At 46.4% G+C, this 12275-nt stretch overlaps 1 protein-coding gene and 1 long non-coding RNA gene across 2 annotated transcripts in view; one reads left to right on the forward strand and one right to left on the reverse strand.

Moving 5' to 3' along the window:
• Kifc3 (kinesin family member C3) overlaps positions 1-5491 on the reverse strand; it is a 74042-nt gene extending 68551 nt beyond the window's left edge. Inside the window, exon 1 of the mRNA XM_078032397.1 lies at positions 5346-5491. Coding sequence (XP_077888523.1) covers positions 5346-5453 — 108 coding nt within the window. The 5' untranslated portion in view covers positions 5454-5491. The remainder of the gene's footprint in view (positions 1-5345) is intronic.
• On the forward strand, positions 3590-5937 carry LOC144370877 (uncharacterized). The gene is made up of 2 exons (XR_013430926.1): positions 3590-4971; positions 5297-5937. It is a non-coding gene; the product is annotated as an uncharacterized LOC144370877 (long non-coding RNA).
• The last annotated feature ends 6338 nt before the right edge of the window (positions 5938-12275 follow it).

Below are 12275 nucleotides of genomic sequence, written 5' to 3' on the forward strand. Positions count from 1 at the left end.
GCCCCCACCTCTGCTCCAGGTGTTCCCAAACCCTGACCCCTGATAACTTTTTGCTTTCTTTTTTTTTTTTTAATATTTATTTTAGTTTTCGGCGGACACAACATCTTTGTCGGTATGTGGTGCTGAGGATCGAACCTGGGCCGCACGCACGCCAGGTGAGTGCTCTACCGCTTGAGCCACCTCCCCAGCCCACTTTTCCTTTCTTTTCTTTCTTTCTTTCTTTTTTTAGTACCAGGATTACATCCAAGGACGCTTAAGCCACTGAGCCACATCTCCAACCCCTTTCCATTTTTTCTTTCAAGACAGGGTCTCACTAGGTTGCTTACAGCCTCCCTAAATTGCTGAGGCAGGACTTGAACTTGCAATCCTCTTGCCTCAGCCTCCTGAGCTGCTGGGATTACACGTGCTGCAAGCCACCACACCCAGCTCCTTGACACCTTTGATTAGCTGTTGTTTCCTCTTACATTATCCTTCGGGGGGGGGGTTTTACTTTGTAAATCTGACAATCATTTCATTTTGGCTCAGGAAGGGATAGAGGCGTGATGCATCCAGGCTTACTTCAAAGCACGTTTTTTTCTTTAGGGCTGGGGATCAAACCCAGGGCCTCCTGCCTGTCGGCCAAATGCTCTACCACGGAGCCAAACTTCAGCCTTCAAAGCACATTTACTTTAGGTGTCATTATTGTTCCATAAACTCTAATGAGCCCAACAGGGGGAGAGTAAGGAAGCCACATGGTGGAGATTCTACCCTCCACCTGAAGTGGCAGAGCAATAGTTGAAAGTAAAGCATCACAGGTCACATATGTATGCCATAATTCCTGCAGCAATTTAAAAAATTCTTTGTAGAACAGTCTTTTATTTATTTGTTTTTTTTAAATATTTTTTTGTAGTTGTGGATGGACAGAGTGCCTTTATTTTATTTGTTTATTTTTATGTGGTGCTGAGGATCGAACCCAGTGTCTCAAGCATGCTAGGCAAGCACTCTGCTGCTGAGCTACAGTCCCAGCCCATTCTTTTATTTTTTTATTTTTTATATTTTTAAGAATTTTAATATTTATTTTTTAGTTTTCGGCGGACACAACATCTTTGGGTTTTTTTTGTATGTGATGTTGAGGATCGAACCCGGGCCGCAGGCATGCCAGGTGAGCGCGCTACCGCTTGAGCCACATCCCCAGCCCCCCACTCTTTATTTTATTATATTATTATTTATTATTTTTACAGTGATGGGGATCAAACTCAGGGCCTCATGTATGCCAGGCAAGCACTCTACCACTAAGCTGCCTCCCCAAAACCCTGTAGTCATTATAGAGAATGACTAGAAATATTTTTGTGTAGCACTAAAACTAGTATATTCTAGTAGTTTTCTTTTTTTTCTTTTGATACCAGGGGTGCTTAACCACTGAGCTCCAGCCCCTTTAAATATTTTATTTAAAGGCAGAGTCTCTTGAAGTTGTTTAGGGTCTCACTCAATTCCTAAGGCTGGCTTGGAACTTGGGATCCTCCTGCCTCAGCCTCCCGAGAGGCTGGTAAAAAAGTGGATTCTTTTAAAAGATCAATGAACCTGATAATCCTGGAGCCAGAACTGACAAACGAGTGAAGCTAGAAATGAGGTATTAAAAGGGAAAGCGATAGAATCAGACTGCACAGGCAATGGAAGAATAATAAGGGATTATTACAACCAATTCTGTGCACTCGAGTTAAATGAAATGGACCCATTCCTTAAAGCTACAAACTACTAAAGCTCACCCAAGAAGAAACAGAAAGACCACAGGGTAGGAGAGGTTCTAGAAGAAATGGAATGTAGAGTGGAAATTCTTCCATCAAGCAAAACCCCAGGCCCTGGCAGTTTTATTGGTGAATTCTGTCCAGTGTTTAAAGATATAAGATCAGATCTTCACACACCTCAGAAAATAGACGAGGGAACCCCTCCCAGCTCATTTTCTTGGCCAGCATTACCCTGATAGTAATGAACCAGACAGATTGTGTTAGTACCGCTCACAACGATGACAGACCCCAAATGCCACCTGCCAGCGCTGTGCCCGTGTGCCGTGTGTGCCCCAGAAAGGAAGCACACATTTGGGCTCCGCCATCCTCCCCAGGAGAGAGTGAACCGACGGGTCAGGAATCACCACACCCAAGTCGCACAGTCCCCTCAGGAAAGCCCAGTCTGACCCTGGGCCAGGTCCTCCGACTCGCCTGGCCTTCCTGGACTCTTCTCCCGTTTCGAATTCTCCCAAGTCTCCCAAGAACCCCTCAAACCTCCTTCCTCTCTTCAAACTTCCTGATACTCAATGAGCCAAGAAATTTCTCTCCCGTTATCCCCGGAGCCTCATGGCAGGACCCCAAGGCCCTCAGTAAGTGCGTCCAAGTGCAGAGGACTGTGCCCTTGGGCGGAGCTGGCCCTTTCCTGGATCCCAAGAGCAGCCGAAGCCAATTTTAGTTTTGTTTAATTTCTGCTTTTTGTTTTGCCTTTTTTCTTCTCCTTCCTGCCCCATTTCAGGAATAGCGACAAGCCATCTAATGTAAGGATCGTGAACTATTCATAGAAAATCAAAGTGCGCAGCACGGCAGCCAGCCATGTCTTGTGCTGGCGTGGTGCTCCAGGTGTGTGATTAAGGGTCATTTACTTTCTTTAGCTCGATAATTCACAAGTGTGTCCCCTACCCCACCCTGGGCTAGAGATGGAACCCAGGGCCTTGCTAGGCAAGTGCTCCACCTCTGTGCTACACCCGCAGTCCTTTTTATTTTTATTTTGAGACAGGGTCTCACTAAGTTGCTGAGGCTGGCCTCCAACTTGCCATCCCCCTGCCTCAGCCTCCTGAGTTGCTGGGATTACAGGCATGTAACACCACAACTTTACTCTACACCCTGCCCCGCTTTAAAGCCTTCTTGTTCTTTAACAAATTTAAATGAAAATACATAGTTGAATTCTCATAACGAATTTGATTCCCATGCATACCAAGACAAATGTGTAGAAAAATAGCCAAAGACACTTTATTCAGCTCTTTGACAAAAAGAAGGTCCATAAAATTATATTTTTCCTTGATACTCTTCCTGACTTAAAATTATATATAGGACCGTATCCACCTCCTTATCTCGGATGATACTGGAACAGTTTCTCTCCGGGGAAGTCAGAGTTAGATTCCCCTAAAGCTGCATACTCTGGTGGGCAGCAAAGATATTATATTCAACCTGATCCCAAAAAGGAGACACAAAGCCTTTCCAGAAATGTCTACACGAAAACACTTGTTTTCCACACACCAAAAATAGAGACTTGTCTAATGCGTGTTCTGTGTTTGAATATTTTTTCCTGCTTCCGCTTCCCAATTTAAGAAAGGGCTGAGCCGAGCTGTGCTCCCTCCCTCCTGCAAGGATTGGGCTGGAGCCACGAGGTGACATGAGTGACATTAGCTCCAAGCCTAAAGCGGAGAGCTGGGGCTGTCGCTCAGTGGTTGGGCACTTGCCTCCCCAGGTGCAAGGCCCTGAGTTCAACTCCCTGCACCTCGTCCCCCTCCCCCCCCCCGCCACCCAAAAAAGCAAGAAGAGCAAAAGAGAGTGTCACTTAAGGAAACACTAATTATAACTCTTTCTCTTCAGGTCTCGGAGCTCCATCCCGCTGAGCTGCCAGACCCCACCATTAGGCCGTCTGCGTTGGCCTTAGAGACTTCCCTCGGACAAATCTCCTCCCACACCCCCAAGTGATGGCACGGTATGGTGGGGGGCAACTGTGCAGGCGGCGAAACCCAAACTGTTGGCTTCTTTGCAAAACACAAACCCAACCCACTCCCCCAACAAAACCAAGAGCAGAAGATGAAGTGCTGTGCCTTCCACCCGAGGAAAGGAGGGAGAGCAGCCAGGGGCCCAGGAAACGGGGACATCTGGGTGAAACAAGATGACACCCGTGCACCCCTCACCTCGTCAACCTTCTGCTCAGCGTCCCTCCCCCTGGTCCTATCACTGCACAAACCGAGGCAATCTGTGAGTCTCCTCCACCAGATAAAATCCACCAGGACAAATGGCCGGCCTGGAAGTCCCCAAGGACACATTGCAGGTGGCCCCAAGGTCCATGAGCTAAGTACCCAGAACTTTCTCAGTGGATGCTCAGGGCACATGGCTCCGACAGGAGGGCCCAGAGCGCCTTGTGACCACAAGGATGTGGGGGTTGACTGGCTGCTGCCTCTGCCTGGGAGCGCCGGGCTGTCCCTCATTTACTGGCTGTTTCCCAGCTTTAGGTGTCATCTGAGGAGTCACCTCCCAGCGAGGCCTTCCTTACCCGCCACCTAGATTAACTGCTGTTCTTATTCATGCGTGAATACAGAAACGGAGCCTCACCTGAGCTGCGGGTCTCTCATCCGTGATGAGGGCCACCCGCATGGAGTCCCCAACACGTCCCAGGAGCCTGTCATCCTGCGGCTCTGGAGGCGCCCTGTGGAGCCAAACCAGGGAGCCCAGCGAGCTGTCCTGCTGGGGAGGCTCCACGCGGGGCCCAGGGTAAGCCCTGGAGAAAGGGGAGCCACCCTGGCATCTTACAGAAAACTTCAAGCCTGGAAATCTACACAAAGAAATTTACCAAGAGCCTCCAACATTTGGTCCCAAGCTCACTGCAGCCCTCTGGACAGATTCGAAATACGATTCGGTTCACAGAACTCTTCATCTGGGCTCCCGCGTGATATTTGCAGTAATCATAAGTGGGTGTCAGCAGCACCCAAGGAAGGTAGGAAGGGTCTGGACTGGGACGTTCTCCCAAAGACACAGTCTCTGGTCCAGGGCAGGTGACGGCCCTCAGCTCCCAGAGCCACTCCCCTTCGCTAGCCACGGAGGCAGCCACGGCAGTCCACCAGGAGGGCCATGACAGGCTGCTCCTCGTGACACTGGACGCAGACAGAAATAACGTCCTCAGCCCTCATCAGTGTCCCCAGCCAGAGGAGGAGGCCTCTGAGGAGTGAAGAATGAGGATAATGAAAATGGAAATGTCAGTGGCAAGTGTCAAACGCAGAGGGCCACCCGGGGGACAAGGGAGGGTCTATTTCTCCCTAACAGGCAGCACCGGGTGGGGCGGGGCTGGAAGGGAGTTGGACGATCCCTTGGAGGAAGAGGCATTTTTCTGCACTTCCATGTGGAATGGCTTTTAAACTGCATTTAAAAAAAAAAAAAACTTTCAAACATTTAATCCCAGGAAGATGTGCATTTAATTAAAATTTAATCTCCGCACTGCCTTATAAGTAATTCATGCTCCAGAGTTCTTACCGTTCTCCAAGGATTTCCGCTGCAAACCCAATCCCTGTTTCTCACCCCAGCCTGTCAATCCTGCCCCCCTCCCCCCGCCACCCAGAACCAGGTCATCACCTCACTCTGCTCCGGGACGGGAGCCTCCAATCCAGATGCGTCCTCGTCTCGGGACCTCCATAAGGCTGCCAGGGTTCTCTTTCTGAAAAGCAGCTCCGTCCAGGCCATTCCTTCAGCTCTCCCGCTTCCTGGGCTGCCCCATGGCCTTCAGGGTAAAGTACAAACTGCTCAGCAGACACCTGCAAGGAATCCTTCGCAGTCCATTCCCTCCTCCCCCCGGAATGCCACCTGGCCCTGTGCCCCATGCCCTTTGGTCATCAGCCTTCCTAGCTATTCTCCAGCACACCGTGTCACCTGGCCAGCCTTCTGGGGACACTGGGCCTGGAACGCCCTGCCTCCTGTTTCCCAGCCTGCAAGAGCCTATGTGGCCTTCATCCTCCAACAAAACCTCACTGAAATATCCCCTGTGCATTGCCACAAAAGGGCTGGGACTGTGGGTCAGTGGCAGAGCCCTCGCCTAGTGTGTGCGAGGACCTGGGTTCAATCCCCAGTCCAGAAACGAAGATCCCCCTGGAGCTGATCACAAATTCCCCCAAGTGGCCAGAGTGTGCTGTGATCCCCTCCACCTTAGATTTGGGTGGGGCTCTTTGTTTTGTTTTGTTTTTGCATTTCTTTATTTTCTAAGGGAAAGAAAGCTCCTAGGGCCCTCGTTTCACCTGTTTTTATCCTGAGCAGAAGGTAAGTACTGGATAACTGCTTCTTGAGCCAAGGCAGGAATGAATGGCACCCTGCAGGTGCCAAAGTGCCTTTTGCAAAAACCAGTCTGCGTCACTCTTTGACCTTTGCTCCTTCCTAGTGATAAGGTCACATTGGAAGCTATGAAAACTGGTAAAGGAGTTGAGGGGAGGAGGCGGGGATGAGTCCAGTGCAGTAGCACAGGCCCGAAACTTGGGAGGCTGAGCTAGGAGGCACAAGTTCCAGGCTCTTCAGGGAGACCCTGTCTCAAAAAATTTAAAAAGGGGTGGGGACATGGCTCCATGGTGGAGTGCCTGCATAGTGGGAAGCCGTGGGTTTGATCCCCAGCACACACACACACACACAAAGGAGGAGAGAGATCTATGGGACTCTGACACTTTACTTATTTTCACTGTTTCTTCTTTTGTTACAAAAGTTCTGCCTGGATGAGCTTCCAAGGTGTCTTCCAGTTCTCCTGGGTCCAGAAACAGCTGGGAGAAAACCCGAGCCTTAGTGCCACCTAGTGGCCAACTGGCGAGAGACAGCGAGGAGGAGGAGGTGGAGGAGGAGGAGGTGGAGGAGGAGGAGATGGAGGAGGAGGAGATGGAGGAGGAGGGACCTGGGAGTGGGCAAGGGAGGGAAGAAGCCCCAGCTCAGTTACAGGAGGAGGCAGCCAGAAATTAGGGCAAAAGTGCCAACGTGAAGTTAATCCAAGAGGCAGCACTGTATCCTGATGCTGAGATAATGAATTAGCCTCGGAACAGGTATGAAGTAGACGACAGGAAAACCCCAATTGGAAAAAGGCAAAAAAAACAATCTCTACTTATCCATTTACTGCTTGATACTTTAGTTAATTAAATAGTTTCCTTGAGAGGAAATTTTATTTATTTGTTTGTTTATTTGTTTGTTAGTTTGTTTGTAACGAGGACTGAACTCTTACGCTAAGCACCTATTCTACCACTGAGCTACACCCCCAGCCCAGGAGATGTACTTTTGAAGAATCTACAGAATTGGATGCTCATGACTCACTGAAATCACAAATTAAGTATCTAATCAAGAGTACAAAGATAGTTTTCAAAGTCTTTCTTTACCTACATGAGAGTGTAATAAGGAACATTAAAAACCCAGATGAGTTAGATGTGGTGGCACCTGTCATACCAGCAACTCTGGAGGCTGAGGCAGGATTGCAAGTTCAGACCAGCCTCAGTAACTTAGTGAGACCCCGACTCAAAATAAAAAATAAAAATGGCTGGGGATGGGGCTCAGTGGTAGAGCGCCCCTGGGTTCAGTCCCCAGTAACACAAAAACAAAACAAAACAAAAAAACAGATATGACCAATTCACACTAGAGAAAATATTTAAAATGATCTGAAAAAAGCAGAAAAATAATAACAAAATATTAGTGTCTGCACATGCTTGGGCGTAAGCTTCATGAAAGCTTACTGAGCTAAACTTTTTTTTTTATTAATGTCAATCTTTGTTTTCTACATTATTTTCTAGCTGCCCAAAATGAGACTCAAATCACCAATTGAATAAATAAACAATTTTTAAAAATTCATCATTTACTGAAGGAGGACTACACTGAGGATGTCTCAATCAACGCTAAAGTGAGATTCCTTGGTTACATTCACAAATAACAAACTCTATCTGTATGTGTATTACCTTATAAAATCTGTTCTTCTATATCCCATCTCATTGGGATCTGGTAGAATCCCAGTATTTATGGACACCCCCACCGGCAGTACTTATTATTGCAGGGCCCCAGAAACACAGACTCTTCCACTGTGATGCCATATTTTCCAAACCAAAAAAAAACAAAGACCCCTGGTACTGTTAAGAATGTTTACATAGAAACGAAAGGAAAAAGAGGATCTCCAAGACACAGGACTTCCAGGTGGCTCTGTTCCTGACAAATCTATCGCCTAAAACTGCTTGAAAAGGAAGAAATTGCAAAAGGGAAAAGGAAAGAAATTGGGACCCAAGAGGGAGGTTTGGGGGACCCCTGAAGGAAGGGGCACAGGTGAATCAGACACCGACAACATAAGAGAACACAGCTAGTCATGGGTGGTGGGTCCGGAGGCAGGCTGAGCCTGGCAGGTGTATTTTACCTGCTGTTCAACACACAACATAGGCCTCAACCTGCAAGCTCACTAGCTGTGCCTTCCTTTCTTTCTTTCTTTCTTTTCTTTTCTTTCTTCAGCGCTGGGGATCAAAGCCCTGGCCTCTGGCATCTAGGCACATGCTCCCACCCCCACTTCAAACATGCAGACCTAAAAAAGAAACTTTAAATGAATAAAAAATGTAAATCCTAACAATGCTCAGATAGGTCACATCAGCACAGGCAGAAGGTCCTGTAGCCCAGGACACAATCCTCAGCTTCATAATAAAACCCAGACAGGAAAAAGACTTGACAATTAATCTCCTGGCTCGAGGTTTAAAACATATCAGGTTCAAGTGAAAAATGACCCTCTGCGTTCACACCCATTGAGATGCAAATGTGGTTTTATTCTCCGGACTGCCCGACTTGGTTCTGAAATTCTGTTTGGAAATTCTGTCTGTCTGCAGATGTCAAGGCCATTAGCTCCTTCTTGGTTGATAAGTGTGCTTTGCATAGAGCGTTTTGTAGGAGTTATTTTTCCCGTAATGAACACTCAGCCACGCAGGCCTGTCTTTCCAGCCTGCCTGATGTAAGTAAGTGTCCCTTGATTAATGGACCTGCCAACTCGATGAGCTGATATCACCCCGACAAAGGCTCAGCCTGAAAAATGTCGCTTCTTATCCTGGTTGTCCAAGCACTTCTGCTTTATGAGCTTTGTGCTTCTCCTGGATGTACCTAGTGTTTCATTTGCGGTTTTGTTTGTTAGTAATAAGGACAGTCATATTGAAGCCGAGCACTGAATTATTTAATTCCATAGAAATACTTTCTTTTGCTTAAATGACATGCCTCAGAGGACGGGCAAGTTCTCTTGTTTTTGTTTTTTCCTCCAATTTTTTGCTCCTGTCGGCTACACTGCTACCTGTCCCTTAAATCAATGGATAGATACGTAAACACAATATTTTTTTTCTAGATTCTGCCTGGAGACAAAGCCTTGCAATAATAGAGTTGTTTGAGAAGGAAAAAAAGAAAATTCTTCATTGAAAACATTTTTGCTTTACTTAGTCAAAGACATAGAATCTGGATGTGTGAATAGTCAACTCTGCCAGCATATTTTATGTTATTGGTAAAATTCTATTTCAGCAGAAGAATCAGAAGTCTCATAATGTAAATAAGCAGAATTATGGGCTACTCTGGCTGCTTGATAGAACAGTATTCTTTTTCTTTTTTCTTTTCTTTTCAGTACTGGGGATTGGACCCAGGGGTGCTTAACCACTGAGCCACATCCTCCACCCTCTTTTTGTATTTTATTAGAGAGAGGGTCTCGCTGAGTTGCTAAGTGCCTTGCTAAGTTGCTGAGGCTGGCTTGAACTTGCCAACCTCCCGCCTCAGCCTCTCAAGCTGCCGGGATTACAGGTGTGCGCCTTGTGCCTGGGCAGACAGTATAATTGAAAAATCCCATAACCATTGTATAGAATAAATTTCAAGGTATTATGAAGACTAGTGATCCCAAAGTTATAAGACAATAGGACCCCCCCCACCACCACCACACTCACAGAACTGCATTCCACAATGTGAATAAAGGGCTTCTGTAATCATTAAATGTCAAGCTGGGTCCCCAATGAAAGAAGGAAAACAAAATCCCCAAACAAAAACATACTTCTTGGGCTGGGGGTGTAGTTCTTGCCCAGCACAGGCAAAGCCCTGGTTGATCCCCAACAGGAAAAGGAAAGAAAAACTCACTTCCTTCATTCCATGGGCGAGGTTTACAAATGTAGTTCTCAAAAGAAGCAAAACTAGAGTATAGGTACATGAGTACCTCATTTCCATAACCATCAAAATCTAAAATGGTATAAAATAATAAGAAAGAGAACACCTTGGAAAGGGGAAAGAGTCTGGATCAACCTGGCCAAGTGCAAGGACGAGGACCAGAAGACAAAGAGGAGAGAGACATCCTGCTCACATACTGTCTTCATTCATTTTGTGTGACTATAACAAAATGCCACAGGCTGGTTAGTTTTCAAAGAGAAGAAATTTATAAGTCACAAGTTCGGGAAGAAACCCATGATGGAAGGGCTACCTCGGGCAAGGGCCTTCTTGCTGCATCAAAACATGACAGAAGGCATTGCATGACCAGGAGCACACAGGAGACACAGCTGTCTGTCAAGAGGGGGCCAAATTGCTGTGACAGCATGTCCAGTCTCAAGAGCCTAACCTGCTCCTGAGATAACAACACAGATCCATTCATGAAGTCAGAGCCCTGGTGACCTAATCACCTCTGAAAGGTCCTAGCTCTCAACACTCTTAGAGCAGTTATTAATTTCCACATGAGTTTTTGGAAGGTGCCTTCAACCCATCGCTCATTCAGACCAAATTTGAGCAATATCCAGTAAAATGTCAAAATTCAGTGAAAGGCTGGGGATGTGGTGCAGGCGCATGCTCAAGGCCTGGGTTTGATCCCAGCACTGCAAAAGCAAACAAAGAGCAATTAACACCACCACCACCCCCACCACCCCCCCCCCTGCAAAAAAATACACTGATGACAATAGAGTAATAGCCAAACATTACTAATCCATGGAGAGATTTCAACAAGCTCTCGGCAGAAACCAAAGCTCATATGGAAACAAAACGTTAAAGAAATGCCTGGAGTCTCTGTAGCTGGCCACGTTCTCTTTTTATTAGATTGTCCTAAAAATTAATTACTTCTGCTGTAGGGAATTTTCTGCTGGGTATAAAAATATTAGAAAAAAAAAAAAGAAGCTTACTAAGTAGAACAACTCCAAGTTCTCCGGCTTGTAGAGACTTGAGTGCTGGTTGTGACACATAGTGTCATATCACCTGCTGACGGATTAATAGGAGAAGGATCCCTAGTTCTCATAGCAATCTCATGCAGATATTGCTGGGGCCCTGTTCTTTAGAACTGGGCAGGTGCCCTAAGATTTCCCTCTAAGCAAGTCTCCTTCTGTGATTCAACAAGCCTTATTCTGTTGGTTGTTCTCGGAGGCACTACTCATACCTGGAAGGATTATTCTGAATTGCCATGGATGTTTCAAGTCTGAATCATTCAAAGTTTCGAGGCTCCTTCTCTAGCCCTCAAAATGTCTTCTCCATGGTCACCGTGGTTACAGGTGGAGGGCCTACCTACAGCTTCTGCACTGTCCTTTCAAGTAAATTTCAATGCTGAGAGAAAGCCAAGTATTATTCTTGGGTGCAAACTTTTGTGGCCCGTAATTCTTCCTGGCAGTTTTCTCCCCTGGTGAGGGTTATTGATGATGAATTTGCCAAAAGTCATCCAGTTTGCTGTTGATTGAATTGAGGTCAATCTATTTTTATGTCTCCCACCCGCCACTCAGTGCTGGGACTGAACCCCAGGCCTTGTGCATGTGCTGCACCCCTGAGCTACATCCCCAGCCTGTGATCAATCTGGTTTTATTTTATTTTACAAGTATATTTTATTCTATTTTACAAGTGTATGTGTTTGCTGGGGATCAAACCCACGGACCTCATGCACGCTAGGCAAGCACTCTACCACTGAGTTATGCCCTCGATCCCATCAATCTAATTTTAAAACTGGTTATTTATTTTAAATTTACGCATGGAAGTTTTCAGTCTTATCTGAATTATTTTTCTAACCATCCCAATCTTTCTTTAAAGATGGAAAACACTCCCAGCAGCGCAGAGGCAGGAGGACTGCAAGTTCAAAACCAGCCTCAGCAACTTATTGAGGTCCTAAGCAACTTAGCAAGACCTTGTCTCAAAAATTTAAAAAATAAAAATAAAAAGGGCTGGGGATGTGGCTCTGTGGTTAAGTGCCCCTGGGTTCAATTCCTGTTACCAAAAAAAAAAAAAAAAAATCAAGGCACCACTGGGTTTCAGATAGTTGGCAAAGTGAAGGCAGAGGCCTGAGACTCTTCACATACTTCCATAGCCATTTGTCTAGTTAATTGCTTTTATCTCAAAGGATAATAAAGTCCTCTTCCCTCCCAGAGAGGGACAAATGGCTGGGCAGAGGTCTGGGTTTCACCCCACTGTGCCTGCAAGACTCCAGGGAGGAGTATTTACACACCAAAGGGAGCAAGTCCCAGACCTTTAAGGCCTTAAGTGGCTTGGGAGACACCTGGGGCTGAGACTTTCTTTAATCAGTGGTGTCTTTTGCTTGTT

This window comes from Ictidomys tridecemlineatus, chromosome 15 (assembly GCF_052094955.1).
Source record: "Ictidomys tridecemlineatus isolate mIctTri1 chromosome 15, mIctTri1.hap1, whole genome shotgun sequence".
In the NCBI taxonomy this organism is placed as follows: domain Eukaryota; kingdom Metazoa; phylum Chordata; class Mammalia; order Rodentia; family Sciuridae; genus Ictidomys; species Ictidomys tridecemlineatus.